General features: G+C 46.2%; 1 protein-coding gene across 15 annotated transcripts in view; it reads left to right on the top strand.

The window, feature by feature from the left end:
* Positions 1 to 15,117, top strand: part of LOC100062229 (cyclic AMP-dependent transcription factor ATF-7) — an 82,750-nt gene extending 67,633 nt beyond the window's left edge. For all 15 annotated transcript variants that reach the window (XM_014740836.3, XM_005611253.4, XM_070271559.1 and 12 more), the window contains 5 exons: positions 255 to 368; positions 974 to 1,126; positions 4,204 to 4,401; positions 5,807 to 5,915; positions 9,797 to 15,117. In XM_014740836.3, the coding sequence (XP_014596322.1) occupies positions 255 to 368; positions 974 to 1,126; positions 4,204 to 4,401; positions 5,807 to 5,915; positions 9,797 to 10,014 (792 nt within the window). In that variant the 3' untranslated portion in view covers positions 10,015 to 15,117. The remainder of the gene's footprint in view (positions 1 to 254; positions 369 to 973; positions 1,127 to 4,203; positions 4,402 to 5,806; positions 5,916 to 9,796) is intronic.
* Positions 15,118 to 15,120: the final 3 nt, after the last annotated feature.

The raw sequence follows: 15,120 nt of genomic DNA, 5'->3' as shown, positions 1-15,120 counted from the left end.
TGCCCACCACTTTCCTCAAGATACAGTCCCAGCCTGTCTCATAGAAATTGTCACAGCACTGAAGGATTAGATTCCCTGCCCTGTGGTGCTCCATGGGGGAAGGTATTTCTCAGGCTGTCCCTGCATACCCTGTGGGCAGATTGCACAGAACAGGCCCTGATGTGCCAATCTCAAAAGCACTTCATTTTGGGAAAGTGTTGCCTCACCAATAGTATTATGTTCCCTTCTGGTTTTTCTTCCTTCTCTTGATCCAGCTGGCCAGACCTGTGTCTATAGTACCCAACATTCCTGGTATCCCTGGCCCACCAGTTAACAGCAGTGGTTCTATTTCTCCCTCTGGCCACCCTATGCCATCAGAAGCCAAGATGGTGAGTATATCCTGGCCTGGGGCAATGTTGGGCCTTCTGAAAGACGTGGTATCAGCCTAGGCTTTTCAAGTGAGCCAAGCAAAGGAAACTTCTGGGGCTGGCAAAGCTAAAGACATCCTGTGGTGGGGTCTAGAGAAGAAAAGACCCTGATTCATGACTCCTATCTCCTCTCTTCCACCTTTGGAGCCTGGTACATAGAGCACGGTGGTGAAAAGAGGCAGCACAGATTGTTTGGAGTGGGACTCTTGCTGTTTTAGTTCCAGGGTGACAGATGGAGGGTGGATGAGTGGGCAGGAGAGCTGGCCAAGAGGTGAATAGCTGCGTAAGCAGCACCTGGCCCGGTTCCAGGAGAGAGCTTTCATCTGGACTCTACTGCTTCAACACCCCCAGCCCTCCACCTGTGCCACGATGATAGCCAGGGAACAGAGTAGGCATTTTGGGGATCCAGGTGCACATTCTCTCTCCTCGTCATTTTCTTTAATTCCTCTGTTAAGGGAAAATTAGCATGGAAATTTTAGCTATCTGTAAGGTCAGTAATAAAATCTAAGCCCACTCTTCTCACCCTTTACCCTTGACAAGCTAATTTTTCTTATCTTTCCCCACAGAGACTAAAAGCCACCCTAACCCACCAAGTCTCCTCAATCAACGGTGGTTGTGGGATGGTGGTGGGCACAGCCAGCACCATGGTGACGGCCCGTCCTGAGCAGAGCCAGATTCTCATCCAACACCCTGATGCCCCGTCTCCTGCCCAGCCACAGGTCCGTTGGGCCCTTGCATGGGGGAACCAGTTGTGTCACCATTACTCTTTATGTCATACCTGTTTTTCAAAGAGAAGAAAGAGCAGGATGGATTTCCGCTTTCTGGGCATCTTCCTGCTCTTTGGTTCTTGTTGACAGTGTGACAGTAGCACAATACACCATTCTTTACCCACCCTTGTGTTATACTTATGCGCAAACGGGCTGGACATTTGCAGAACTGTCACAGAGGAGGTCTCAATTTTTGCTGTTTGTTTCTTTGTATATGTGAATGATGTATCTACAGAACCCTCTAAAATGGGACAGAACCGGGGCCAGCCTGGTGGCGCAGTGGTTAAGTTCGCACATTCCACTTCTCCGTGGCCCAGGGTTTGCCAGTTCGGATCCCAGGTGCAGACATGGCACTACTTGGCAAAAGCCATGATGTGGTAGGCATCCCACGTATATAGTAGAAGAAGATGGGCATGGAGGTTACCTCAGGACCAGTCTTCCTCAGCAAAAAGAGGAGGATTGGCAGTAGTTAGCTCAGGGCTAATCTTCCTCAAAAAGAAATAAAAGGGGGGACAGAACCTCACTTCAAACCACTTTGTGTACCAGGCAAAGGAGGCTTCTCTAGTCTCTTTCCTATTTATTAAGTCTTACAAAAGAAAACCTTACCTGGTTAGATTTTACAGCAAAAATCAGATGGATAATAATAATATATTAATAAAATGTAGGGGGCCAGTCCGGTTGCATAGTGGTTAAGTTCACGCACTTTGCTTCAGCAGCCCAGGGTTCACGGAGTTGGATCCTGGGCGTAGACCTACACACCGCTCATCAAGCCATGCTGTGGAGGCATCCCACATACAAAATAGAGGAAGACTGGCACTCATGTTAGCTCAGGGCCACTCTTCCTCCAGCAAAAAGAGGAAAATTGGCAACAGGTGTTAGTTCAGGGCCAATCTTCCTCACCAAAAAAAATTAAAATGAAATAAAATGTGATTTCACAGTATTAAGATGGCTCAGTAAACAGACACACAAAAAACACCTTTTCCTTGTCAATTTACTTCGTTCTTGTGACAGAGAAAGTAAAGTCTTAAGCCAGAGCAGTCCCATGTAGATGCCCAATTTTTTCTCAAGGAGGGCTAAGTTTTAATGTTTCTTTGCAAACTGAATAGGCCGCAATTTTTGCATTGTCTGTACTGGACAGGTGACAACAACCTGAGATGGGTTTCTAGAGTTACATCCTTTGCCCAGCCCTTTTCCTGATGTCGCCACCTGCTTCATCAGTTGCCACCACGTGTCCCAACATTTAATGGCCATATGCTGCCTTAACGCTTGGCCAACAACAAAGCTTTCCTTTGAGTTTTCTTACTGGAAGCTACGCCTGCCTGCCCTCCGGTAACCCCTTCCCATGCCAGTCCCTGGAGATGGGAAAGCATTAGTCCCCTTGCCCGAATTGTGCTGCTTCCCTCTTGAGGAAATGACATGACTTCCTTTTTAGTCACACTGATTCCTTTCCTTCTTGTTCTTCCCTTCTTTCTCTTGGCCTGTTCTTTCGCCTCCACTCCCTGCGAGAGTTACTGAGTTGCCTATGAGAGCAAAGGAACATATCATTTCCCTTTCCGCATCCTCCTAAAGCACCGCTCTTTACAAGTGTTCCAGTGAGCTCACAACAAAGAAGAAATTGAACATCTCAAGAGAATTAGTGTAAACTTCCCTTAGTGTAGTGAGAAGCAATGATCCAAGACCTCTAGTTCATTAAATAGAGTTTGAAATTTCCTCTCCAGTTTTTTCTTTTGGGAGACATGATATTAGTCTGAATAAATAAAATTATCTCTGATTACTGTATTAATGGAGAACATGCTTTAGTAGGGCCTGAAGTGGAGAAGACTCTGTTTTTTTATGAGCTCATGTGTATTCTCATGCAACTGATGTGAGCTCTGGCATTTGGGAACAACTAACATAGATAGTCCCTAATAGCAACAGATCCAGGAAGAATTTATTTTTGGCATTGTTTTACATTATGTAGTTTCTTTTATACAGATGGTTGACCTTTCTACATTTTAATTTGGGCCACTATTATAAAATTGGTCTATCTTCTCTGACCACATACCAGCTAACAGAAACGGAAGATGATCCAAAAGTGCTTTAGTGACAAGGGACAGCAGCCTGAAGTTTAAAGACACAAGGCAGTCCTATATCATCAATTTGTAAAGGGATTGAGAAGTGTTTTTCTGTTTAAAAAACAAACAGAACAGGGGCCGGCCCGGTGGCGCAGCGGTTAAGTTCGCACGTTCCGCTTCTCGGAGGCCTGGGGTTTGCTGGTTCGGATCCCGGGTGCGGACATGGCACTGCTTGGCAGCCGTGCTGTGGTAGGCGTCCCACGTATAAACTAGAGGAAGATGGGCACGGATGTTAGCTCAGAGCCAGGCTTCCTCAGCAAAAAGAGGAGGACTGGCAGTAGTTAGCTGAGGGCTAATCTTCCTCCAAAAAAAAAAAAAAAAAACCAAAAAAAACAAAAACAAACAGAACAAACAAGGCAGGGGGATTATTGAGGGTGATTAATAACTGATTATAAGTAAAAAGAATATACTAATCCATATCTCTCCATAATAGCCCCTATTTCACGGTGGTAAAAATCTTTCCTCCTTTTCTGAAACTTGTTGTGGCATGCAGTGGTTTATATATATTGCTTGTCCAAATCAGTGATTCTCAAACTTTTTTGTTCCACAGTCTTCCTAGCAGTTCCCCTGTCACCCGCCCCCATCACAGCTTCCCTGCCTACAAGACTCTTATTGTTGAGGAAAAAAAGTTGATCCTAGTTTCATTTTGTCTATCTCAGACATACAGTTTCCAACTGAACTGTGGTTTGTCTAAGTATGAGGCTGAGAAGGCTGGAAAGAAATGGGAGGCAGAATGAGGAACTACTCCAACAGGGAAGCTAAGGGCCAGAGTAATGAGACTGGCTTTGGTTACAGAGACTGGTACATCCCTTTACCAGATCTTTACCAGATCGTACGAATTTACCAAATGTCAGGTTTAATTTGGAAAGGAGTGACATTCCCTTCAAGCAATTCCTCTTCCTTCCTGGGCAACAGGTCTCACCAGCCCAGCCCACTCCTAGTACCGGAGGGCGCCGGCGACGCACGGTGGATGAAGATCCGGATGAGCGGCGGCAGCGCTTTCTGGAGCGCAACCGGGCTGCAGCCTCACGTTGCCGTCAAAAGCGGAAGCTATGGGTGTCCTCCCTGGAGAAGAAGGCAGAGGAGCTCACTTCCCAGAACATTCAGCTAAGTGTGAGTGGGTTCTGGAGGATATTGGATCGTTGAATATGGGGAGTGGGATTGAATCATAAAACAGTGGGACAGTAGGATAGAAGATGGTAATTCTTTAAATTAGGACAGATCCAGAAGATGTGCCAGGAAAAACACAGAAAGAGTCTCTTAGTCAAAGTTGAAATCTCTTCCCCAGGATTGGAAAAGACACTCACCATCTACTCCCAAATCTGCTACTAGAACGAGTCATCCACAGACCCATTTGGGTGAAGAGAATTAGATTAAGTGCACCAGGGGGGCTTAAAAGTGCTCTTTTCAGCCATCAGCAGGATCCGACTGAGGTCATGGAATACCCAAAGGGAAATGTATTTGCCCCAGATAATGCAGCTTAATAAAAGAAAGAAAGAAAAAGCCATACAAGCACAAATAGAACACTTATAATCTGGATAGTTTCTTGATTATTATTTTCCCTTCTTCTGATCATTAAAATATTTCATTACCAAGGTAATATATTTATATATGACATTTATATAATACACATATGCATACACATGTGGAGGTGTAGAATAAAAACAAAGTCGCTCTTCAATATGCCTTTCTCAGGTTCATTCTCTTCCCTGTGGATGTTTGTGTGTACCTACCTGATATATATGTATTCCTAAATATTTTTTCATTTATAGTTTTTGTGGGGGAGTCAGCGAGGGATTGTGTGTTTGTTTTAACATAAATAGGTTAAGAGTATCTCCTGGAAATCTAACCATGTATATAGAGGGTCTACCCTATTTTTTTAAATAGCTGTATAGCAGTACATTGTATAGTGTTGTTATATTATAAAGTATGGATATTTATGTTTCTGATTTTTTGCTAGAACAGCAAGGCTGCAGTGAATATTGTATGTACTTGAGTAGATAATTCTGTTAAATAGATTCCTGGAAGTAGGCTTTCAGTCAAAAGACATATGCCTTATTAATTTTGGTATAATCATATTTACCCTAAAGAGGAGTAATTTTTCTATTATAAATCACTGCTTTTCACTGTAAGCTGCCCCTGTCACTGAATTCGTGACTATACCAGCCCTGGGCTGTCTGCAGCCTTGCTCACAGGAGTCTTTCCTGGATTCAGGGGAGAAAATCCAGACAGCCACTAGATGTTTAAGAGTGTAGCATAGGGGGCCGGCCCCGTGGCCGAGTGGTTAAGTTCGCACGCTCCGCTTCAGCGGCCCAGGGTTTTGCTGGTTGGATCCTGGGCACGGACATGGCACCACTCATCAGGCCACACTGAGGCGGCGTCCCACATGCCACAACTAGAAGGACCTACAACTAGGATATACAACTATGTCCTGGGGGGATTTGGGGAGAAAAAGCAGAGAGAAAAAAAGAGTGTGGCATGAATTTTCTTGATCCTCTTTTCTTCCCTCCCTCCTCAGAATGAAGTCACATTACTACGCAATGAGGTGGCTCAGTTGAAACAGCTACTGTTAGCTCATAAAGACTGCCCAGTCACTGCACTACAGAAGAAGACCCAAGGCTATTTAGGTGAGTGGCTCACAACTAAGCATGGGCAAGTCAGTAAACTGCTGTGATGAATGTCTCAGCTGTTTATAATTTTATAACCCCATTCTGGATGTTGTGGGGGTCCAGACTGATGAGTGAGCAGCCTTTGTGGAGCAACCAGTCCTAGAAGCCTTTGTTTGAAAACCGTATAGAGTTATCCTGTTTATCTATCATAGTTGGAGATAAAGGGTAACAGAGTTTATCGGGTGCCTACTTTGTGTTAAGCACTCTACCATCTTCCCAATTCTCTCACGAAATAGATATTCCCTCCATTTATACACGATAAAACTGCGCTCAGATTAGTCACTTACCTGAAGTACACAGTTGGTGACGTGGTGGAGCCAGGATTCACATCCAGGTCTTTCTTATTCCAAAGACACTGTCTTGACCTCAAGAGTATATAACAGCAGATGCTACATTGGGCTTGGTTAAGCACTGGGATTTGGGGGTATGTTTCATCTTCCTAATGATGGGCTGATACTGGTTTCAGTTTGTAATCTATGAGCACACATAAAATAGTGCTAGAAAGAGATATGGTCATAGCGTCGTGCTCAGGACAAGCACAATCCTAAAATTAAAATTACTGTGAATTATTTACTTATGGACAGTAAAAGCTAGTAAGTCATTTTCCTATACAAATTAAATAATTCATAGAAATGTTGGCTATCAAATTTTGATATATTGAATTATTTTTCCACTAACTGTCTATCATTTCAGAGATGTGTTCCCATAGAAAAAGAGTAACCACATCACCAGTTTTAAATATCTATTTAAGTTTGAGTTTTAATATGCACTTCATGGTACAGGCATTCATTAAGTAGGTTTGACTGAGCCTGTTCTGTGCCAAGCACTGTTTTACATGCTAAGGATAAATTAGGGAACCAAATAGATTAGATTAAAATCCCTGCCCTTGAGGGGCTTATATTTTAGTAGGTGAGACAGACAATAAACAAGATAAATAGGTACAATGTATGGTATGTTAGATAAGAGTAAATGCTTGGAAGAAAAAATAAAACAGAGAAGAGAAATATGAAATGTTGGCAGCAGGGTTGAAATTTTAGATGAGGTGGCTTTTGAATAAAGACCATAAGGAAGTGAGGGAACTTGCCGTGCATTTATATGGGAGAAAGGTACCCCACGCAGGGGAAACAGCAAATGCAAAGACCCCAAGTAGGAGTGGCCTGGCACATTCTAGGAACACCAGGGAGGCTAGTGTGGCTGGATTGGAGAGAATGGGGGCTGGAGAGGAGTTAGAGATGAGGTGTCGGGGGTAGGGGAGCGTTTTTGTGTAGGGCCTCATTGGTCATAGTGAGGACCTCAGCTTTTCCTCTACACTGGGGCCACTAGAGAGTTTTCAGCAGAGGAGGAACATGACTGATCTGACCTGGGTGTGAACAGGATCACTGTTGGTGCAGGGGGCACGGGCAGAAGCAGGCAGTCCACTTAGGAGGCTATTGCACATGCACGAGCAAGAGAGGAGGGAGCCTTGGACTGGATGGTGGTAGTGAAAGTGGTGAGAAGGGGTTGAATTCAGAATATGTATTGAAGTTAGAGTGACAGGGTTTGATGATGGGCCAGACAGGGCAGTACATGAGAAAAGAAGCAGCAAAAATTACGCTACAGTTGTGGCCTGAGCAACTGCGAGAACAGAGTTGCCATTCACTGAGATGGGGAACGTGTAGGAGGAAGGGGCCAGGGAGGCATATTAGGAGCTCAGTTTTGGACAAGCTGAGTTTAAGAAGTCTGTTAGTAGGTGGAGATGTCAAGCAGGCAGCTGGTTACATGGGTCTGCAGTTCAGAGGAAAGGCGAAAGATACGACTTTGGGAGTCAGCAGCATATAGTTAGTTTTTAAAGCCATGAAACTGGGAAATGTTACTGTCAAGGGAGAGAGCAGAGATAGCGAAAGAGAAGTCCCTGGACTGAGCCCTGGGGTACTCCAACATTTAGAGGTCAGGGAGATGAGAAGGAACCCACAAAAGAGAATGAGAGGGGCCGGCCCTGTGGCACAGCAGTTAAGTGCACATATTCCGCTTCTCGGCGGCCCAGGGTTTGCTGGTTCGGATCCCGGGTGCGGACATGGCACCGCTTGGCAAAAGCCATGCTGTGGTAGGTGTCCCACATATAAAGTAGAGGAGGATGGGCATGGATGTTAGCTCAGGGCCACTCTTCCTCAAAAAAAAAAAAAGAGAATGAGAATGAGCAGCCAAGAAGGTAGGAGGAAAACCAGCTGAGTAGCTGAGTATGGTGTTCTGTAAACCAAATAAGAAAGTGTTTCAAGAAGTTTAGTGGTCAACCATTTCAAATCCATTTTTTTTTAATTTAATATAACCTTTTTTTTTTTTTAAGATTTTATTTTTCCTTTTTCTCCCCAAAGCCCCCCAGTACATAGTTGTGTATTTTTAGTTGTGGGTCCTTCTAGTTGTGACATGTGGGATGCCGCCTCAGCATGGCCTGATGAGCGGTGCCATGTCTAGGACCAGGATCCGAACCAATGAAACCCTGGGTTGCTGAAGCTGGAGTGCATGTACTTAACAGCTCGGCCACTGGGCAGGCCCCTTCAAATCCTTTTGATGGGCTAAGGAAAGCAAGGACTGTTTATCAGTATGAAGTCTATTTACAGTAAGTTTTCTACTCAGTCACTATAAGAACTCTAACAGGTAGTCAACCCATTAATACTTGTTTGTTAACAGCAAAGATATATTTAGTTCCTGCTGTGTGGTGTAGACATCACAGTAGGTACTTGACAGAGGACAAATGAGCCACTGTTACTGCCTCTGTTACTAACCTCATAGGGTTATGAGGAGATAAACATGTCAACCCATGAATAAGGTTAGCACAGATGTCTCAGGCAAAGAGCCCTTAGACTGGGAGCCACCTGAGGACAGGGCTCCTGCTTTATTCTTTATACAGCCTAGTGCTTGGCACATGGGCAATGCTCATAAATGTTTGCTGAATAAATGGATGTATGCTCTGAAAGCGCAAGCAAGGAAATAGTTAATTTCCTGAGCATAGCAAAGAAGGCTTCACAGAGGAGGTAACATTTGAATCCTGAAAGAACACTCAGGCATTCATCAGGAGGTCAAAATACAACCAACTATTGCCAGTTTGCCCTTATTCCACACATCTCTGTTTAAGCAGCCGTGGAGGCTATCTGATGTTTAATAAAACTCCTCGACTGATGAGAAACATCGAGCTAGCTTCGTATGAGCTCAGATCTTTGTGTTTAGTAGTAAACTGTTACTGTCACTTTACGTGGAGTGGCATAACTCATCGTAATTGCTTTCAGTTATTAATACCTAGCTAATTGATAGTCAGGAGGGTCTAACAGACCTCTTTGTGGTTTGTTGTGTTAACTGAACCTTAGCCAAGGACTGGTCATTCATAACATCATTTGATTGTAGCTTGATATTTATCAGGCTTACCTGTGATGCAACTACATGCTAAAGGAACGTAAAAAATAATGGCATGATTCCATTTCTGTGGGAACTAGTCAGAGAGGATAGCTAAAAAGAGATCTATTTTAAATCACCTTTAAAGACAAGAATAAGAGGAAGAGTGTTCCAATAAGGGTAATGAACTGTGCAAAGACCTAGAAGCCAGACAATATAATTAACACGTTGGGGATTTGCTTTATTGGGAAAAATAGGTTAATTTGGGCCTAGTTCTTGCTTCCCTTCTGTTTCCCATTTCCTAGACCATTCACAGCTTAGAGGCCAAGATTCTGGGAAATTTTCCCTCAAAAAAAGGTGGGCCTCCTTTTCCTTTGGGCTCCTTTAAAATTATGGCAAAAGATAGTCCTGCCTGTTTCCCCATTCTGTTTTCTAACCACTTGCTCTCTGCTCTTTGCTCTCCTTCCTGGCAGAAAGCCCCAAGGAAAGCTCAGAGCCAACGGGTTCTCCAGCCCCTGTGATTCAGCACAGCTCAGCAACAGCCCCTAGCAATGGCCTCAGCGTTCGTTCTGCAGCTGAAGCTGTGGCCACCTCGGTCCTCACTCAGATGGCCAGCCAAAGGACAGAACTGAGCATGCCGATACAGTCGCATGTGATCATGACCCCACAGTCCCAGTCTGCGGGCAGATGATGCCTCCCCTGGTGGAGAGGTCCCCAGCCAGAGCTCGCCCGCCCAGGAGCCAAGAGAGATATCATCTTATCCCCTCCCATCTGCCTCGGACATGGCAACATGGGGGGAAAATTGTGTGTTGTGAGTAACGGACAGATGTGAGGCTTTTCTCTTCAGCCACATGGTCATGTACGTTGACACCTGTACTAGGAGCCTCCCAGCCCCAGAGCCGCATAGATCATCCCCCGAGGGGGGCGTTTCTGATATATCCATAGCCAAAGGCCTTTCCAGATGGTCCGAACAATCACCCCTGCCCGTGCACGTGTACCTGTCTCTTTTAACACTAACCCTTGCTCTTCTAGGTTTCAGGATTCTCGGTTCCCTCTCTTCCCACTAAGCCGCAGCTGCTACCTTCTCGTTCCTTAGCAGCATGCCACTTCCTGCTGGGCAGAGGGAGGCTAGAGTTGATGGCGTGTCACCCTCTGACCCATCCCCAGCCACACCGTGGACTCAGGACTTTGTCTCCCAGTAGCTGCTTATTTATCCCTTTGTCCCCTTCCTAAATTCTAGTTAAAACATTCACTTATGGGAAATGTAAGGTTACCTTTGATGTATGAGGTAGCAGTCTTTTCCAGCTATTCCATAAACCTTAGTCCTTCTCCCTACCTGCCACCCAAACAACAAACAAAAAGCAAAAAGAAAGAAACAAAACCCCGAGAGTTCTAACCCTTTTTCATCTATTTCCGGAGCTATTTGGGTACCTCATTTTGTCTCTCGAGTTTTCCCAGTCTAGTCGTGGGGTCTTTTCCACCTCCCGCTAACCTCATCTTGGCAACCTCATCTTGTGGCCTTATTAGCTGTTGCTTGGTAGTGAAAAGGGAAAGTGCCTGGGGTCTGACTGGCTGACCCCCTCCCCACTCCATCTTCCTTCAGTCCTAACCCTCAGGCCCAGTAGGAAGAATGTCGTTTAAAGCTTGATCCTTGTATGTCTTACAAGAGTTTACTGGCCAAAGCATACATATTCCTTTTGGTCATCTTTCTGCTCCTGCTCCTCCTTCTTTATTTCCCTGTCCACATTACTGCCTCTGTCCCTCTTGTAGAACTGGTTGAGATGCAGCCCTCTAGAGGCTGTCACGTAAGGGACTCCTGCGCTCTCTGGCTCTTCCCCATCTCTCAGCCTCACACATCTGTCTTCTTTCCTGAGCTGGGTCTTATATTCACAAGTGCCCCCCACCCTCTGGATCTCTCTTCTCTCTCTTTCACCAGCTTCCTAGCCTGGCCACTAGGTCTCTCTGGCTCTGCAGTGTTTCTTCAGCACTTTTCTGCTCTCTGCTGCGCAGAAGCAATGCTTCTCCATAGTCCAAGCCCCAGGACTCTGAGGTGTCACAGCCAAGGTCCTGAGTGGGGTTTCTTGAGTATAAGGTAGGATGGGGAGAGGCGCAGTCCTATCCTCAGCAGAAGAGCCCTGCTTGTGGAGGGTTTGGCCTGCCTGGGAGACTGGTGACTATTGCTCTCAGCCGTTCTTACTTTGAAGAGTTGGGTGGTAGGGGGAGAAATTCGTCCTTCTTGCCCCTCTTTCTTCCCCATTAAGATTTCTCATCTTCCTTTGGCTCTGAACTACACAATTTCTACCAGGGCTGTAGGAAGCAATCCAAAGCCAGAGGCCTGTGGATAGATAGGTCAGCTTTCATAGCCCTTCAGTATGAAACCTTCCCGTTGTCCCAGAGCCACCTTCTGCCATCTGCCCAAGGCAAGAATGTCCTTTTCTCCATCTCTCCCCTCTCCATCTTAAGCATACATACAAAATAACTGCCAGCTTCCTTTCCTATTTTGTCTTCCCAAATTGGCTGTCATGGGGGAATGAGGAAATGTTCTAAGCTACAAGATTCCCATCTCCTCAGAGTGATTAAACTGGTGAGCCAGTCGGATGACATGTTTTACTGCATTTGTTTGTAATTTTCCCTCCTGCTTTTCAGAGCCGGTGCTGAACAAGCCACACCTGCTGAAGAGAAAGGAGAGAAAACATGATTTTTTCATCCTCTGCCACCCAGGACCCAACAGGAACAGCCCCTGAGGTGACTTAGACTAGCAAATGGCAGGGCAGATGGTCAGGATGCAGGCTGCCTCCTCCAGGGGTTCTACTTGCCTTTAAAAATTCACAGCCATAACTTGTGCTCAGGACTTTTCCTTTAGCCGGCTGCTCCTTGGGATTTTCTTCTGCTTCAGTTGTGTTTCCTTTTTTATTATCTTGATTTCCCCCTAGCAGCTTTGCCCAAAGCTTGACTGAGTTTATGGCTCCCAAGGAGCCTTCATAAGACCCTTGATTATTTTCCTTCCCCCTTCAGTCAAGTGTTTTTCAAGTTAAGAATCGGTTTGTCACTGCACACATGCCCTGCCTCGCTACCTGGCCTTGGAGTAAGTTTGAGCCCTGCCAGTGTGTCTCTGCGTAGGATTTATGTAGTGGATCTTATTTAGTTTCTCAGCCCCCAAGTCTAATTCTCCTGAGTCCTTATTTCACTTCCATCAGTGGGAAGTAAGTATTGGAGACCTAAATGAGGGGCATTGGCAGAGCCTTAGTAGTAAAGTAGCAGTGAAACAAGGAAGGGGGAGGACAGACCCTCCCAAACAGCTCCTTAGTTGTCCTTGGTTTCACTAAGAAGGCAGAGCAATTGCTTACCCTGAAGCCTCTCTTATAATCAAGGGGAGTGTCACTTACCATGTCATTGCTGCCAGCCACGTGGCCGCTCTCCCCTGCGCTTTGCCTTCCAGACTCATTTGGACTAGAACCAAACATCATGGAAGGTGTCACTTAGCCCTTCTTAAGGCCCATGGCCTTTCTAGGGGCCTGAGGGAAGACACTTGGTGAAAGGAGCTGGGAGTGTGGGTGCCTTGAGACTCATCCTAGTGAAGCCAGGACTCAGGCCTCCCACCTTGCTCCAGAGACGCAGCTGCTGGATACCCAAGGCCATAGACATGGGAGCCAGGACTGGGTCTTCTGGCCTGCAGGCTTTCTGTCCCGTTCTCTTAACAGAAAGCTCGCTTAGAGTTGAAAGTCTGAGAAAGCCTCCCACACTGCTAGGGAGAACTGGAAAGAGGAGGACCTCCTTTACTTCCTCTTACCCTGTTGGTTGTACACCCTAAATCTGGCTTCCTTTGGCCTCCGCTCCTCACCTTGGCCCTAAGCTCCAGACCACATACTTGGTGGTGGTGAAAGGATGGCCTAACTGAGCCTCACCTTGCTGCCTTCCCTGTGCCTGGTCTCTTGTTCTCGGCTCCTCTCCTGATTCACTGCCCTCCTGCACACCCATCCTGTAGACGGGTGCTTATCCATAACCGTGTCCCATCTACAGCCTGAACCACCAAGCAGAACCAAAGATTCCTCCTCTCGTTTCTGAGGCTCCCCTGCTCCACCCTGAGAGGCTCCTTTAAAGGTGCTAGCCCTGAGACAGCTCTCCCCCTCAAAAAAAGCCCCCCCTTTCATAACTTCCTTCCCATCCCCAAATCATTATTTTCCATTAATATTGTACATTGTATACACAGGAAGGAAATGTATTCTTTTTTTAAAATTTCATAACCAGTCTGTTTAGAATCCAGTCCTTTTAGCTAGACCACATATGCCTTTGTTGATATGCTCTTCCTGCTTCTTTAGACTTTTGTTTGACAGGGGTGGAGGGAGGAACAGGACAGGTGAGGATCCTAAGGCAGATTAGGGGACCCCCCACATCCTACTTCAGCCTCCCACAACCCTAATCATCCCCCTCAGAGTATAGAACCGATTTCTCTCTGTTTCTTGCACACGGGCATGTGCACAGAGACATAAATCCCCATCTACCCACCCGAGGGCGGTGTGGTAACCCAGCAGGAATGAGCATAGGTGGCTGCTGGCCAACTTTCCCACCCTCTGTACCAGTTCATTCATCTCTCTTTGGGGTAAAGTCCTACCCCAGAATGAGGAAAAGCTGGGGAGAGTAGGGCAGGTTAAGGCAGCTTATGTCCTTTGCAGATGCAGGTTTGTATTGTGCTGCTAGGGTTTAATTTTATTTTTTTAACGGGAGGCTGGTAGCACAAAGATCTCTCACCAGCATTAGCTACTGGTAAGTGGTGTTTTAGCTGTAAGAAATGGCTATGAGCACTAGTTTCACTGACTTTCCCTTCGGGCAGTAGTTCTTAGAATATGGTCCAGGACCAGCAGCACCATCGTCTGGGAACTTAGAAATGCACATTCGGGCCCCTCCCCAGACCTACTGAATCGGGAGCTCTAGGGTTGGGCCCTGACAAGCACTCCAAGTGATTCTGATGCACACTAAAAATGAGAACCATTGCCTTAGGGGCAAGCTGGGAAATTCTTGAGGGTGTCTAGGATATTTTAAGTACCATCCTCTGCCTTAGCACTAACATATTTTTCCATTTCCTCCAGTCCCTCCCTCCACTCCCATTAAAACAACAAACACATCACTCACATCACAATCTAGGTTTGTCTTCCTTCTGCGTATCCCTAAAACCAGTCCTGCATCTGTCTGGACAGAAGTTGTCCCATATTTTCTTGCAGACTGATCACTCCACGTTCTCTGTTAGAGGAAGGACCAGCTGGAGCTTGAGCTGTCCTGTTCTCCCACAGACGCACACACACACCTTTCAGGGAGGGAGATGAGCCTCCCGCCCCAGCAGTGGGGGCTGCAGCCTCCTAACATAGTATCTATTGAAAAGAAAGCAGTGTGTGTCTATGGCTGTATCTCTGTTCACCTGTATATCTGACACGCAGCAACACCTCTCCACCTCATCAAGGAACTCGACTCTGGGTCTGGGACTCCCCAGTCCCCAGTGGTGGGCTTTGACAGATGGGAGGATGCAGTGCTACAGGCTGTTTTGTTACAAAACCATCTTCTCCCTCTCCCCTCCACCCAATTCCGCATGTCCCTGTGAGCAGGCTCTCACGTTCTCCCGGGACGGGGCTGAGGCAGAGGCTTCGCTCTCTTCTCCCTAACCGTCCCTTCTTCCTTCCCCCTTGCCACTTAGCAGTTACCCGCCCCCCCCAGCCATGCCTTCTCCCTTTCTCCCTTGCCCTGACATATATTGTGCCTTATTTATGCTGCAAATATAACATTAAACTATCAAGAGAACCACTGT

This window comes from Equus caballus, chromosome 6, assembly GCF_041296265.1.
Source record: "Equus caballus isolate H_3958 breed thoroughbred chromosome 6, TB-T2T, whole genome shotgun sequence".
Lineage (NCBI taxonomy): Eukaryota > Metazoa > Chordata > Mammalia > Perissodactyla > Equidae > Equus > Equus caballus.
Note: the sequence above shows the minus strand (reverse complement) of the source record. Positions and strands in the feature narration are given on the sequence as shown.